Source organism: Colius striatus, chromosome 8, assembly GCF_028858725.1.
Source record: "Colius striatus isolate bColStr4 chromosome 8, bColStr4.1.hap1, whole genome shotgun sequence".
NCBI classification, from domain to species: domain Eukaryota; kingdom Metazoa; phylum Chordata; class Aves; order Coliiformes; family Coliidae; genus Colius; species Colius striatus.
Genome location: NC_084766.1, coordinates 22,105,239 through 22,118,496, shown reverse-complemented (window position 1 = coordinate 22,118,496; position 13,258 = coordinate 22,105,239). Strand labels below are relative to the sequence as shown.

Below are 13,258 nucleotides of genomic sequence, written 5' to 3'. Positions count from 1 at the left end.
AAGAACGGTAGTAGAAGTAGATTATCTTGTCTGATAATTTTTTTAAAAAAACAATGATTATCTTTCTGCTCTGCTTCTATTTTTTTTTGTTTTCTTTCCAAATATTCCAAAGCTTTCAGTTTTATTTAAATTTGTCCTGTTCTAATTGAAGAATTTCTTAACTCTTTCTACATATTTCATAACTTAGAGCACTTCTGTATTTTACAGCATTCTTTCTCAGTGGTGTTTTTCCGCTTCAGAAAAACACACTGTACTCTGCCTTACTGAATAAAACCCAAAGAGTATTCTTATGCTTTGACATTGCATTTCAGTGTCCTGAGGAGGGAAACAAGTTGGGGAGGCATTTGCTATTTCTTGAAGGTGAAATTCAAATGTGGTTTGCTGTATCTCACTGTGAGAAGTATGTAATAGAAAATGAACTTCTCAGAGTCACTATCCATATCTAGATACATAATCTTTATCTTAAGGAGCTAGAACTTATCAGAAATTCTAAATGCTGAAAAAGTTAAATGCAATTTTTATCATTTATGTGTTTTATCATAGCTGAGTTGTGAGACAGGATTAATTGACAGAAGGAAGTATGATTCATTGAGTACTATTCTTCACATAGACAGGAATCAGTGCAAGGATGAAAAGGTTCTGGGTCTTGTCTATAAATGAGCGTGACTGAGCAGAGAATTAGCACAAAGCAGGATGCAGTATACTTTCCTAGCCAGCCCTGGGTATGGCTTCCTGTCAGTCCTTCATTTTTCAAAGATCTGCACTATCCAAGACCAGAAGAGATCTTGACCCAAGTGCTCTCTCTCTGGAGGATACAAAAGATAATCTTCAGGTGGGCATACCAGAAGCTATGGACCCCATATCCTGTTTTGCCTTGAAAAGGCATGGAGGGCCCTCACTTTACCTGCCTCCTCTCCCATCTGGGAAGTCAGGTTAACTTAACTCACTTGAGACCATCCTTCATCTGCCGGTCACATATGGCAGCAGGGGAGTGAGGGGAAGCAGCAAGAGCCTGTGGGCGCTGGGGGCAGGGCTGGAGGCTGCTGTGGCAGCTCCCTTGGCCAGGCTCAGTGAGGCTCCCGTCCAGGCCTGTTTGAACAGCTGGAGCATCCAACAGGGCTGCAAAGTGCCTGACAGCTGCTGAGGTAGTCACCTGATTCTCCACTCTTCCTTTAAAAATGCATCTGTAGTTTTGCTATCCTGGCTGTGAATCAATGCTATGAGCCTGAAGTAAAACTGTCCCAGTCTTTGGATCCTATTGATCCAAAGTCTGGATGCTGTTTTTTAATTTCTGTTCGGCAGTATAGAAATTGATCAGTAATTAATTGAGCAGTAAAACTACTTGTCAGGAATTAGGTACTGAATTCCTTGACCAATGGACAGACACAACCAGATGATGGCTAAAAGATGGAGATTTGAGAGAATAAAATGAAGAGTCCTGTTAATAAATCTAATTGAATAGAAATTCAGTACAATTAACAATTAAAAATGTTTAAAATTGCACTTTACCAGACACAACCTTTTTCTTAAGATATCCATTAACACATATGTACATCAGTGGACATATATCCTGTATACAAAATATTAAAAGATCAAAGCAAAATATTAAAAAGACTGAAGTAATCTTTGCAATATTTAAATGTACCATTCTTTTGTATGTGTTACCTTCCAGCCTGTTTTTGTGTTATTACATACTTCTTTTCAGTACATCTTGCTTCCTGTAAATTCCCAAACTGACTGTTGTAGGAGATACATTGAGATTGTTTATATTGTTGGGCGTACGTGGTGCCAAAGATCCTGTTCTGTGTACACAGAAAAAGTCTACACAGTGTCAGCAAAATGCAAGGAAAGAAAATGTTAACAAAAACCTTGTGAATACCAGGTCCATGTATCTCATACTTCTAGCATATTTTCCCCAAAACGTTGAAGTTTCTGATTTGAACTGCCAAGCTGCCGGTTGTTTGCTCTTATTTATATGTGACTGTTTCATGGTGATCTTTGCATTTGGTTCTCATGTATTGTAAAATTCCTGAATGTTCTTATGTACCTACCCTTCCAAGTCCTCTTTAAGCCTAAAATGAATGTAGGGGGGAGTATTTTAAAAGATGTATATATGACAATGTTTCATTACTCTCTGGAAAAGAACCCTTAGGACAAAGACATTAAGAATGTTAATCCTGTTCTTACATACTATCTTCCTAAAATGCTGTGCAGTAGAAAATATTTAATTACCTTTGTAAAATCGTTAGCAAAACTTGAAAGCCATGAGCTAAGGGCAGAGGGGGAACTGTTTGACCATTACCATAAGCAGATTAACGTTTTTGCCCTTTGAACTCATGAAATTGTACTAATGAAACAAATTCTGCTGTAGTCACCTGTCAAAAATGACCCAAATATGAGAGTAGCTTGTGCTATAATGAGTGTCCCTGGTGGTGTAAATGCATTCATAATTTAAAATTGTAGTTACAGAGAACAAAGCTTATGCAATAATTATGTTTGATACCTTGTGTACTTCTTGTTCTATAGCTGATTCTTGTTCTGTAACAGTAGTAGGTACTACGTAGAGAAACTAAATCATAGTGCAGTGTAATGTATAAGGATTAAGTCCAAACTACATTAACATGATGAGCTGCAGAAAGGATGCAAGTATTTGCCCTGTGGCAACTAAAATTATCCCACTATAGGAAGGTATCTCCCAAAGTATGAAATGCCAATAGTTAACTGAAAAGTTTTGCCACAGGTCCCACCTTTCAGTTATGTTCACTTTTCAGTTCTGTATCTATTCCTTTGCTGTAGAACTTTCTTCTCCTGGGGCCACCATTGTGGAGTGGCTGTAGGAGCTCAGCTTGCAGTGAAGGAAACTAGTCTCGCTGTACTGTGTGTGAACAGAAAGTTATACAGGATCAGATACAGATGAGCCTTGTCTTTCCATAACAATTCTCCTTCCTTGTTTATAGGATGTAGAAGAGACCCCTTCTGACCATTACACTTATCCTTCTTGTTAGTGTGCTGCCATAGCTCACAAAATTACTGAGAATTCCCCACCATAGTATGGTGTTCCTGTTTGAAACTCTGTATTTGGCTGGCCACAGGGGCCAGCATCATAGGCCTGTCTGTCCATGAAGAAAGGATGATCCCAGTGGCCACGAAATACTTGCAGTGGCCATGAAGTACCTGCAGCAGAAGACAGACAGGGAGACATCCAAACTTTTAGCCTAGGGTATTTCATAGGTCTGGAGATGTTTTGGCTTGGTGGTTGTACAGACTGTTTTCTCCTTACAGCTTTGAAAGAGTTTATGATTAAGCAAACTCTAGTTATAAAATGTTTGGTTTAGGAAATGCTTTTTCTATTCTTTTTTTAATCTCTCTTTTTTATTTATAAAACATCTTTGTGGTAGATTGAAACTCCCTGAAAACTCCCCTACGTCTGTTACTTATAAAGTAGGAAAACCAGACAATTTAAAATTCAGACTTGAAAACAGTAATCATTGGGGTTTGGCCAACTGTTACTCATTCTTCTCTTTGCCACGACAGTGTTCTCCCTAGAATGTTTGATTGCTATTATTTATTCCTTCAGTTGATGAAGAATCAAGTCATATTTCAGTTTAGTTCAATCTCCTATTCCATGACCATCTGTAGGGTTTTTTTTTTCATTACTGTAATACAAGTGATAAATTACTGCTAAACTGCCTCTACTAGTAAAGCTGCTACTCTGATACTATATTCATCTATTACTGAGCTATTCTTAGATATTCTGAGATGGTCTTAGGAGCTTCTTGTACCACTTAAGTAAGAATCTTTATAATTTTAATTTACAATTGCATTCCATAGAATCTAGTTTAGACTTGTGATTAGTCTCTATGGATTCATTAGTCTGCATTAAGTTGAAACCATACTTTCAGAAACAAATTATTGAGCCAATTATTTTATCATCATGTTAGCTTGGACACCAGTGTCTTTCTGGATATTACTTTCATTTGATGATCCAAATTTTCTAACTAACCATTTAAATAAAAATGAATCTAATAAAGATTTCATATTACTTTTGAATGTTAGCAAGAGTCCACGTGGCACAGTAGGGTTGAGCACTAGATCTGGAAATTGTTTGGATACATATGTTCTGTTTCTTCTACCATTGAATGACCTGTTTCTCAAACTTGGAAAAAGATACTGTCTTTCTCTGCCTCAGGTGATAGTTCTCTAAAACTATTACAGTAGTATCTTCTTTGTTTTCTTAAGAGCTCTAACTGAAGACTGTAAGAAAAGTTCTCTTGGGTTCTTTTGAAGTAAGATGTCTAACTTGAGTGGGGATCTGAGACAGTGGGTATTTCTGCAACTGTCTTTGTTATCAATGGCATACAAACAATGTATAGTCATTTTCGAGTTTGACAATTACTGATTGTTTCATAATTTAAACAAATAGCTGCCTTTTTTCATTACAGTGTTACCATTTTCTGTATTTTGAATATAGTTTTGCCTATTTTAGGGTTCAAAAAGAGCAGAGTTCATTATGGATAAGCTGCCTAAAAGGCATGAACAGGCATTTTATCTCTGCTCTGACTGTGGCATGCAGATCTTTCCACCTGTCGTCTACACATTAAACTAACTCCCACCTTAGAGTTTGTCTTTTATTGCTGTTTGACTAGAGGTGAGGTTTTTATAGAGCGGATGCTGTAACAAAAGCAGATGTTTGAAAATATGTTGACAGCCGTGGAATTGGTATTATTTCAAAATTCTTCAGTAATCATTCACCTCAGGCCAAAATAAGTGTTGACTTCTGTGGTTGCAGTGTTACTACAGAGTTAAAATGTTAAGGAAAATTCCTAATAATACCCCTAAAGGTATCATTCTTTGGGATTATTGGAAAAAATATGGCAAAGTTGGTTGGTTGGTTTCTATTTAATCACTGTAGATTAATAGTTTAATCTGATTCTGTCAAGTTTCATTTTAAAGCTAGCAAACCTTTGTATTGCGTAGTCCTTGATTTTCTGATAGATTTAAAAAAGATATCTATGTCTATAATATCTTTAACCTTTCTTTGCAGTGTTTGCTAATTCTGAGCCTGTGCCAGGATTCCAGGGAGACACCCTGCAGTTAGCTTTCATCGACCTCAGACAAGTAAGACACTAGTTGTTGTTTTTTATCCTACTAATTTCCCCTTTTGACCAATGCTGAAGTTATTAAATTCAAGAACCTTTCATGTTTTTGCATTCCCATGTAATTAGTTTTGAAAAGAGGTTATTTGAAGTGTTATTAGTGGCACCATTCCCTGTAATTTAGCATGAAACTGTTTCTCCAATGTGTTGTTAGGGGGCACTGTGCTGCTCGTGGTATTTTTACATGGATATAAGGTCCTGACAATATTGTAAAGATCTTGTGACACCTTTTTGCAAGAGTGTACATGTTAGCCTGATATGTGCTGGCCTGAGTCCATTCTGAGCAGTTGCTCTTGTCTACAAACTGCTCCCTAAGAGCAGATTGGGCATGGTATTGTTTAGCATTTCCTTTCCTTAATTTGTTACATAGAATTCTTCAAAAATGTTAGAAAGCAGCTTTATTCCAGCTGGCTGATCTTTATTCTATATCAAATTTAATTTTAAATGCCTTAATACTGGAAGCACTTTTCTACAGTTCTTGCCAAAAGGGAGATATTTCCAGACTAAAATCTACTTATCTTAATTTCACATAATTATTTCTATTCTCTGCTCTCTGTAAATTCTGACACTATATCCACCATAGCATTTCATTTTAGAAAACTTTTCATACTTGAAGTAAGCTTCTAGAAAGGATTTATTATTTCACAAAATTGGATTATAAGTGTAATTTAAATAGTGAAATGAATCATTAACTGCACATGGAGAGTCTTCAGCTTTCTGCAGATGTTGGTGATATTTTTCAGCAGTCTTATGAGCCTGTCAAAGTCATCATAAAAGAAGAGAAATGTAGAAATAATTACTATCTATAAAGTAAGAATAATTTTCCTTTTAATAGTTTAGTAGATTTTTCACATCAAGGTAATGAAAAGGCATTTCAGAAGGGAAAATTCCTAAGGTAAAAGTATTCCAGTTTCTCCTAACAGTTAGAAAGAACTTACTAAAGTGTCTTCAAATGAAAAAGTTGAAAGGTAGAGTTGTCTGTTACACTGTCATACTAATATAATGATGAACAATATCTACAACTGGGATAAGCACAGACAATGTGAAGATGATCTAGGATTGTGGCCATAAGGTTCGTTCATGTCATACTTGCACATCAGGAGTTCCAGAATTCAGTATGTAAAGATATACTTTACCAGACTTCAAATACCACAGGTCTTGCCTTGACTAGCAGCCTTCCTCTTTTGGATTCTTGTTTATTATCCTTTTATTATCAATATTAAAAGTGATTAAATATCTTCCAATTAGTACTAAGTCAATTTAGTTGAAGGGAAAGGATGTTGAGAGATTTTGGCACCATCCTTGCTGAGCCTATTTGTTTCAAGGGAAAATGTGATATCCAGCTATGCAAGAGGGCAGGGTGTGTACATACTTGTTATAGCAAATAAATAATATTTTTGTATGTTTCAAGCACCAATTATTGAGCATATCACATAAACAGGGATTGTTCCTTATGATAGCTGTGTTTATGTTAGCAACTTAGAATTAGAATTCTGTTGACAGAAGTAACTCTTTATAGAGGATGCTCTGCGTGCCATGGGAATCTAATCGATTTCAGATACTTTATAAACAGCAGAAGTCTGGGCAACTCTCGTTGTTAGGTTGCAGTTGGAGCTTGGAGATGTAGAATAGTTCTAGTACATTTGTTTTGTCTTGGCTTTTATTATATTTTTACGTGCCTTACCAAAAGATATTGCAAGCGTACGTTAAAAAATTTACCATTTAGTAAGGATTTGCAGTGTTTTCCCTCTCTTTCTTATTTGTGATCCATTTCTATCTTAATAGGGTGGATGACAGTTCTTTTCAAGAATACTTAGAAAGGCAACAGAGCCTTTTTCAGAAGGTTCTTATAAAAGGTCATGCTTTTGTTTTTTGGTTTGAATTTGATACTTCTTCATGAATTGCAGGATATGAAAGATAAGGAAGTAGGTCCAGTGGTCAGGTTTTACCTGCCCACCCGGACTGTGCCCTGAGGTCAAACGCCTGATATTGGCTGTTTGGTACAGAGGAGCTGATGACAGGTAGGGGCTGATACAAGGGGGAAAGCTTGAACCGTATCAAAGCTAAAAGGCAGGAGATTTGGGACTCAGTGAGAGGCTGTAGCTAAAAGATGGATCAGCGGGATTGCCCTCTTCTTAAAAAGCAGCTGACCTGCAAGGGAAAATACTTTATCGTCCTGCCAGTCACATGGTTGCTAATGGAAGCCAGTTATCTCAACAACAGCTTTCTCTCTGTGTTGTACTATGGCAATGTGTAAGATTAATGAGAATTGGGCAGTAGAATATTGTAGTACATTTTGCTAAAGAATTTACAAGTAGCTAGCTTAGAAGACAGCTACACTTGGATGATTACCACACTGGGATGAGCAGCTTTGAAAAGAATTACCATGGGTATTTTTGTCCTAACAGTTCCTGATCCTCAGTGTTTCCCTGAAGACAATGGATGGACAGCATGTCCCCAGCAAGTCCACTTCTTTCCTTCTTCCTTATATAGACATAGAAGAGCAAACAGAAATGGTTGACATGAGAAAGAATTGCTTAGAAAAAGAGAACAGTAGTTAGTAGCAGGAAGACCTTACCAATGTTCCCTTTGATGAGCAACCTCATTTTCATACTATCCCCTCTTATACTGTTGTTAGACTTAAAATGCTCTTTAATGATCTTAGTAATCTGTAGAAAACTTTGTCAATAAAGATTTTTGTGCTATTCCCATAACCATAGTACTCAGTATTTTACAGAGGTGAGTTGTGGTAGTGCATACTAATAGAGTCCCATGACCATGATCAACTAGAAACTTACAGCTCCAGCTCATTTATCATCTGCTAAAGCAGCAAGTAACTGCTAAGAAAATTGGGATAGATTCATGGTTCTGTACAGATGCAGTAATTGTGTCATGCCTCATGCCACTTAACATATGACCTGAGGTAATACCTATGTGCACCCTTTCACTCCACTTAGTTAAAGGCACCAAGAGGCAGGCCAGCTCAGCAAAGCAATTATCAAAGTGGCATGTGCTGCTTTACAAAGATTGGCATCTCATGAAGACAGCCCAGCTCTCCTGCAACCTGCATCACACTCTGAAGATAATCTCTTGTTACTGTCTGTATAGGGGAGCCTGAAAAAATAGTGCAGTGGCCCAAAGTGAGATGGAATGACCATTGGGGATTTTGCTACCAATTCAGATCCTAGGTCAATTGGAATTAACCTTCAAAAGTAAACAAGTCTTAGTTTGTCCTGTTTGAATCAGTCTCTGAGGAAGCTCAGCCTCCAATGTGAATTAGTTTTATCCTGGTAGTGATCTGTTCTTTAGCACCTAAAGACTAGGGTTACAGTTCTGGAATGTGAAACAGTTTCTTGGATGTCCTGGACATGTAAATACGGTGAGGAAAAGGCCTGAATCTTATAATTTGTGAATTATTCTTTGGAGAGCCAGTATTTGTGTGTAGTGGACAGGAATGATAACCTTGAGGTAGCCTGAGAAGCTGTGCTGTCCTAGAGCAGATTTCCTGATCCAACCAGATAGTAACAAATGCTGTTCTTGAAATCAAATCGTTGCCTGCAGAGTTACAACCTAAGTTGCAAATGTAGCTTGACTTGTTTCACTTTTGGCTTTGCAAGTTTTTTTTTAGTGTTTCTTTCTGCCATAAGTCCTACTTCAAGCAGGCCTTATTCCTCTACTGTCTGATAACAGACAAGTACTCAGCTAGCTTGGTGATTGTGAAATTTCCCTACTTTGGCAGAGGTGAGAACTGTGTCTTATGTGTATTCTTTTGGCATTTAAGTACATGTTAACATCCTCCACTTGCAAGTAGTGCTGGTCGTGCAACAGAAGCTGATGTTTCAGGTGAACAATCATATGCTGTTGGTAACCTTGGAGTTAAGCAACCACTACAGCACTAGGTCCAACCACATGGTAGCACAGAGTTTACGGTCTGATAGTGATGTCTTCCAGGCTGGGAGACCACGGCCTGTGAAGGACAAAGTCCATAAATTCTACAGAGGTATGTGAGAAAATTCTCAAAGATTGTCAGTGATTTACATTAACATTTTGCTAGCTTTAGAGATAAATTGGGCACAAAGTCATAATGCAATGAATGTGATTAATATACAGAATAATGTACCATGGAAATACTAGAAGATTTTTGTCAGACTTCCGTTTATATTGTGTGTAAACAAGCATGTGGATAGCACTTCTATGAGCTCAAGTTTTTGGTAATAAACAATATGAAAACCTTCTAAAAATTCATACATGACATTTAAAAGTATCATAAATTTTCTTATTATTTCAAAACATAATGAAAGTTCTGAACTGTAGAAGTTTATCTGAAGTTTGTCTGAAGGAGAAAATATAGTCATCCTCTTTCTTCTTTGCATCTCAGTCATCACTGAGAGGTGATGCTGTCCTTATGTTAAACTCAGAAATAACTCATTGTAGGTTGGAACTGTGCAACACGTCACTGGGCTTCAGTCCCAGCCACAGGATTGTCTGCCACTAAAGGCAGGCTGTCAGCTCAGTCTTCCCCACTGTTTTGTTTGCAGTGTTTAATTCGAATTCATTTCCTGTGGTAGTAACTTCATTTCAGCTCTGGCTTTTCTCTGATTCCCCCAACATGCAGCATGCCAAAGCTCTCACCATCTGTGTTCCCTGTGGAGAATGCTCTTGAGCCCTTTAGTAGACCTCAGAGAATAGTTGCAGCCTGTTGCCAAATCTATCTACCATGACTCTTGGAGGTCGAGGGCTCAAAAGGTGTGCTGTGACTTCCTTCACAGACTGCCAGCCCACACAGTGGGCTTTGAAATTAATAGAGTAACACTTACCCCTGGCCTCTACACCAGGGAAGAGTCTTGAACTGAAAAAAAACATCAGGATTTTTCCAAGAGGGACTCTCTTTTGGAGTACATTTTTCAGAGTTTAAAGATAAAAGTAAGTAAGGCAACAGTTTGATTTTTTTAATTAGCAAGTACTATAGAACATTTCATCTTTTGCTTCCTGAGGGAAATGGTTGTTGAGACTTTCATCTTCACAGAGATTCTTTAACGGTGCTTACTGATCCCTTTCCCCCACCATGCACTCCCCAGCTTCTCTGAACAAGCAGAGCACATTACATCTGTAACATGAAGCCCAGCCTCAGGGTGCTATGTAATGGGATTTGTGCTTCTCTAGTTTTCAGTGCAATGCTGTTTATGCAGCTAAAGAAAGGAGCTCGGATTTCAGACAGCAGCAAAAGAGGAGTTGCATCTCTCTGGATTTCAGACCATGGATCTTCACTTTGCTGGGGAAGGAAGGCAATGCTGTTGCTGACCTTCCTCTTCTCGATAAATGGATTCAGCACTAAAGCAGAGGGAGGGCTTGAGGCCCACTGTGAGCGAACAGGGACACTTCAAGGCTCAATGTCTCTTGTGTTTACATCATACAGGGGTAGCATGCATATGCATATCTGTATTCAAAATGATACAGTTATTTGAGTGTGACTGCATGCTAAATGTGTGTTATCTGGTTTGCAAGGAATGCACAATCTTTTCCAAATACAACATTCTCACAAGTAAGTGGGAGTTCTTCACACAAACATGACAACTTTCAAACACTTACATTCCCCAATTGAATCTCTTACTTTTGATTTCTGCTTTTCAACTATATTCTGTGAAGCCTGTAGGTAATCACAGCAGGGTCAGATCACAAGTTGTGTGTATAGATATTTGTGAGGAAGATCTCAATCAGTGCTCTGTACACAGAAGCAAGTCAGCTCATTACTGGAATGGGATTTATACCTACCAGCTGGTAAGCATTAGGAAGCTTTGGAAACAAATACACAGAAATTAGCAGCAGGGGGTCAAAACCAAGCATGGCTTTGGATACACTATCTTGATAAGGATTTGCAGAATCAAAGTAGAATGGCAAGTCAGTCATTTCCTGCCGGTAGATTTTCCTACTGTGTTACTGACAGTAGCTAAGAGCACACGTGCCAGGTATTAGGTGTATATGTGTTCTTTGAGACATTAAATTGTTAATCAAATTCATTGCAAAACAGACTATCCAGTTCGACATCTGAATGCCCGTTTTTCAGCAGAGATGTGCAAATAACATGCTGATAGCATACTGAGTTTCCACTCTAGATCCTGACTTACTGACGGTGAGGGGACATATCTGAAAACAGGTTTGAAAAACTTGGTGTACAAATGCTGTTACTTCAGTAGGCATATCAATACCTTAATTAACTAAAATGATATGCATGTGACCATTTAACTAAAAGATACACTATTCCATCTATGGGAAAAACTGTACCAGTTTCTCCAGAGGAAAGCATGATAGATTACACACAAAAGACTATGTGGTGAAAGAGACTATGCTTAAACTGCATGTTTTCTCCTAACTAACAGTAAAGAATGCTGTAGTACCTAAACCATGGATGTTATCAAAAATAAGAAAATATTTTTCATGTTGTGTCTCTAAGCTAGTGCCGTTAAGGGATGCAATTCTTGGTTCTTCACTTACTGAACCAGATACACACAAAAATTAGATGACCTGACAGTGAATCTGTACTGTGTATTTAGAAAGTGACAAAACTCATGAAGCACTGGTTCAGATTGACTTAGAGACATAAAGATAACTGCCTTTGCATATAAACATAAGCCTTAGTTGAACAAGAGAGAGATTTTTGTTATTAGGTGAATTTATAATTTTTGGATCTGAGAGAGGAAGTGGCATTTATTTATCACATTTGTTGTGTGCAGGTGAAACAGTTGACTTCTTAGAGTAGTGTAGGGGTGTTACAGCTTCTAAATACTGTCATCATACAAGTTACTAAAAGTTTCAGTGTAGAGGTTGATCAGAGCAGGAATTATGAAACAAACAAACAGGCAAAAGCTGTTGTCAAGACTATTTAGATGGCCACATCTAAGTCGCATCTGAGTGCTACCATCACATTTAATCAGTGTCCAGCTCTTCTTTGTCTTCAGTACTTTCACAAGACCGGGTTTAGAAATAGTTCATCAATTCATTCAAAATGTACAGAGCTGTTGTTATGATGAAAACTTCTTATCTCTGGAGAGCTTTAATGTCTCATAGTTACAGAGGAAACTCCTGTAGGATCATGACCTAAATGTCACTAAAATTCTATTCTTTATAGTTGAAGTACATATCTTGATTATACCCTGTCCATAATGCCAGAACCCAAAGGCTTCGGTTTTCTTCAGAAGAGATACGAAGTGTCTTCAATAACTGGCATGCTAAATGCCTGGGAGTAGTAATTTCCAAGGATGATATGAGATAAAGCACTAAATAATCTGTCTGGAGGTTTTATTCTTTTTGCAGAAGGACTTCTTGGTAGGAAGAGTTTCATAAGATTCATTTTCAGATAATTTCTCAACTAACAAATCTCTTCCTTGAATTAGAAGAAATTGATCCATGTGCCTCTTACATTTGTAAACTCCTGCCTACCCTTTCCTTGAGTCACTGATATATATCCCATTTAGTGGAAGTTAGTCAGTGGAATGACGTTTCTCTCTGGTTTTCCTCTGCCTTTGTCTTTGTCATGTAAGAAATGATGTAAATGCAAGGAAGGAAGGTTTGGGTACCTGTGTTTCCTGAAGTTTGTGAGTACATTATATCAAGCTGTTGTCTTCCTGCTGACAGCCAGTTCCTTCAAGATCTCTACCATTGTGTCTGGGCCCTTCTGTAGCCCTGAGCTGATGGATGGAGTTCAGTTTTGGAGCCCCAGCTCCACAGGACTTCCTCTGAATCCTGTGGGTGGAATGTGGTTCTTATGAGTAATGAATGAGCATTGTTAATTGAACATCACAAGAGAAGAAAATTATTGTTTTCCAAGTTACTGTTGTTTGCATTCTCTTAACAGCTATGAATCCTGGTCTCCCAACAGGGAGCCATGGGACTAGTAGCTGTGTTACCATATTTAATAATTTCTGCACCGAAATTGCTTACATCCTTCAGCCTTAGCTTAGCTGGTAATGCATACTACTGGTATGTAGTATGTATTGGACAGCACTGCAAGCTCCTTAACCCTACAGATTTGCCTTCAGTACGTTTTTCAGTCGCGATCCATTCCTTCTCTAAATTATCTGTCAATCATATCCCTTTTTTTTCCC

At 37.9% G+C, this 13,258-nt stretch overlaps 1 protein-coding gene across 4 annotated transcripts in view; it reads left to right on the top strand.

The window, feature by feature from the left end:
* EXOC6 (exocyst complex component 6) overlaps positions 1-13,258 on the top strand; it is a 91,450-nt gene that overhangs the window by 61,743 nt on the left and 16,449 nt on the right. For all 4 annotated transcript variants that reach the window (XM_062001474.1, XM_062001473.1, XM_062001475.1 and 1 more), the window contains one exon: positions 5,045-5,118. In XM_062001474.1, coding sequence (XP_061857458.1) covers positions 5,045-5,118 — 74 coding nt within the window. The remainder of the gene's footprint in view (positions 1-5,044; positions 5,119-13,258) is intronic.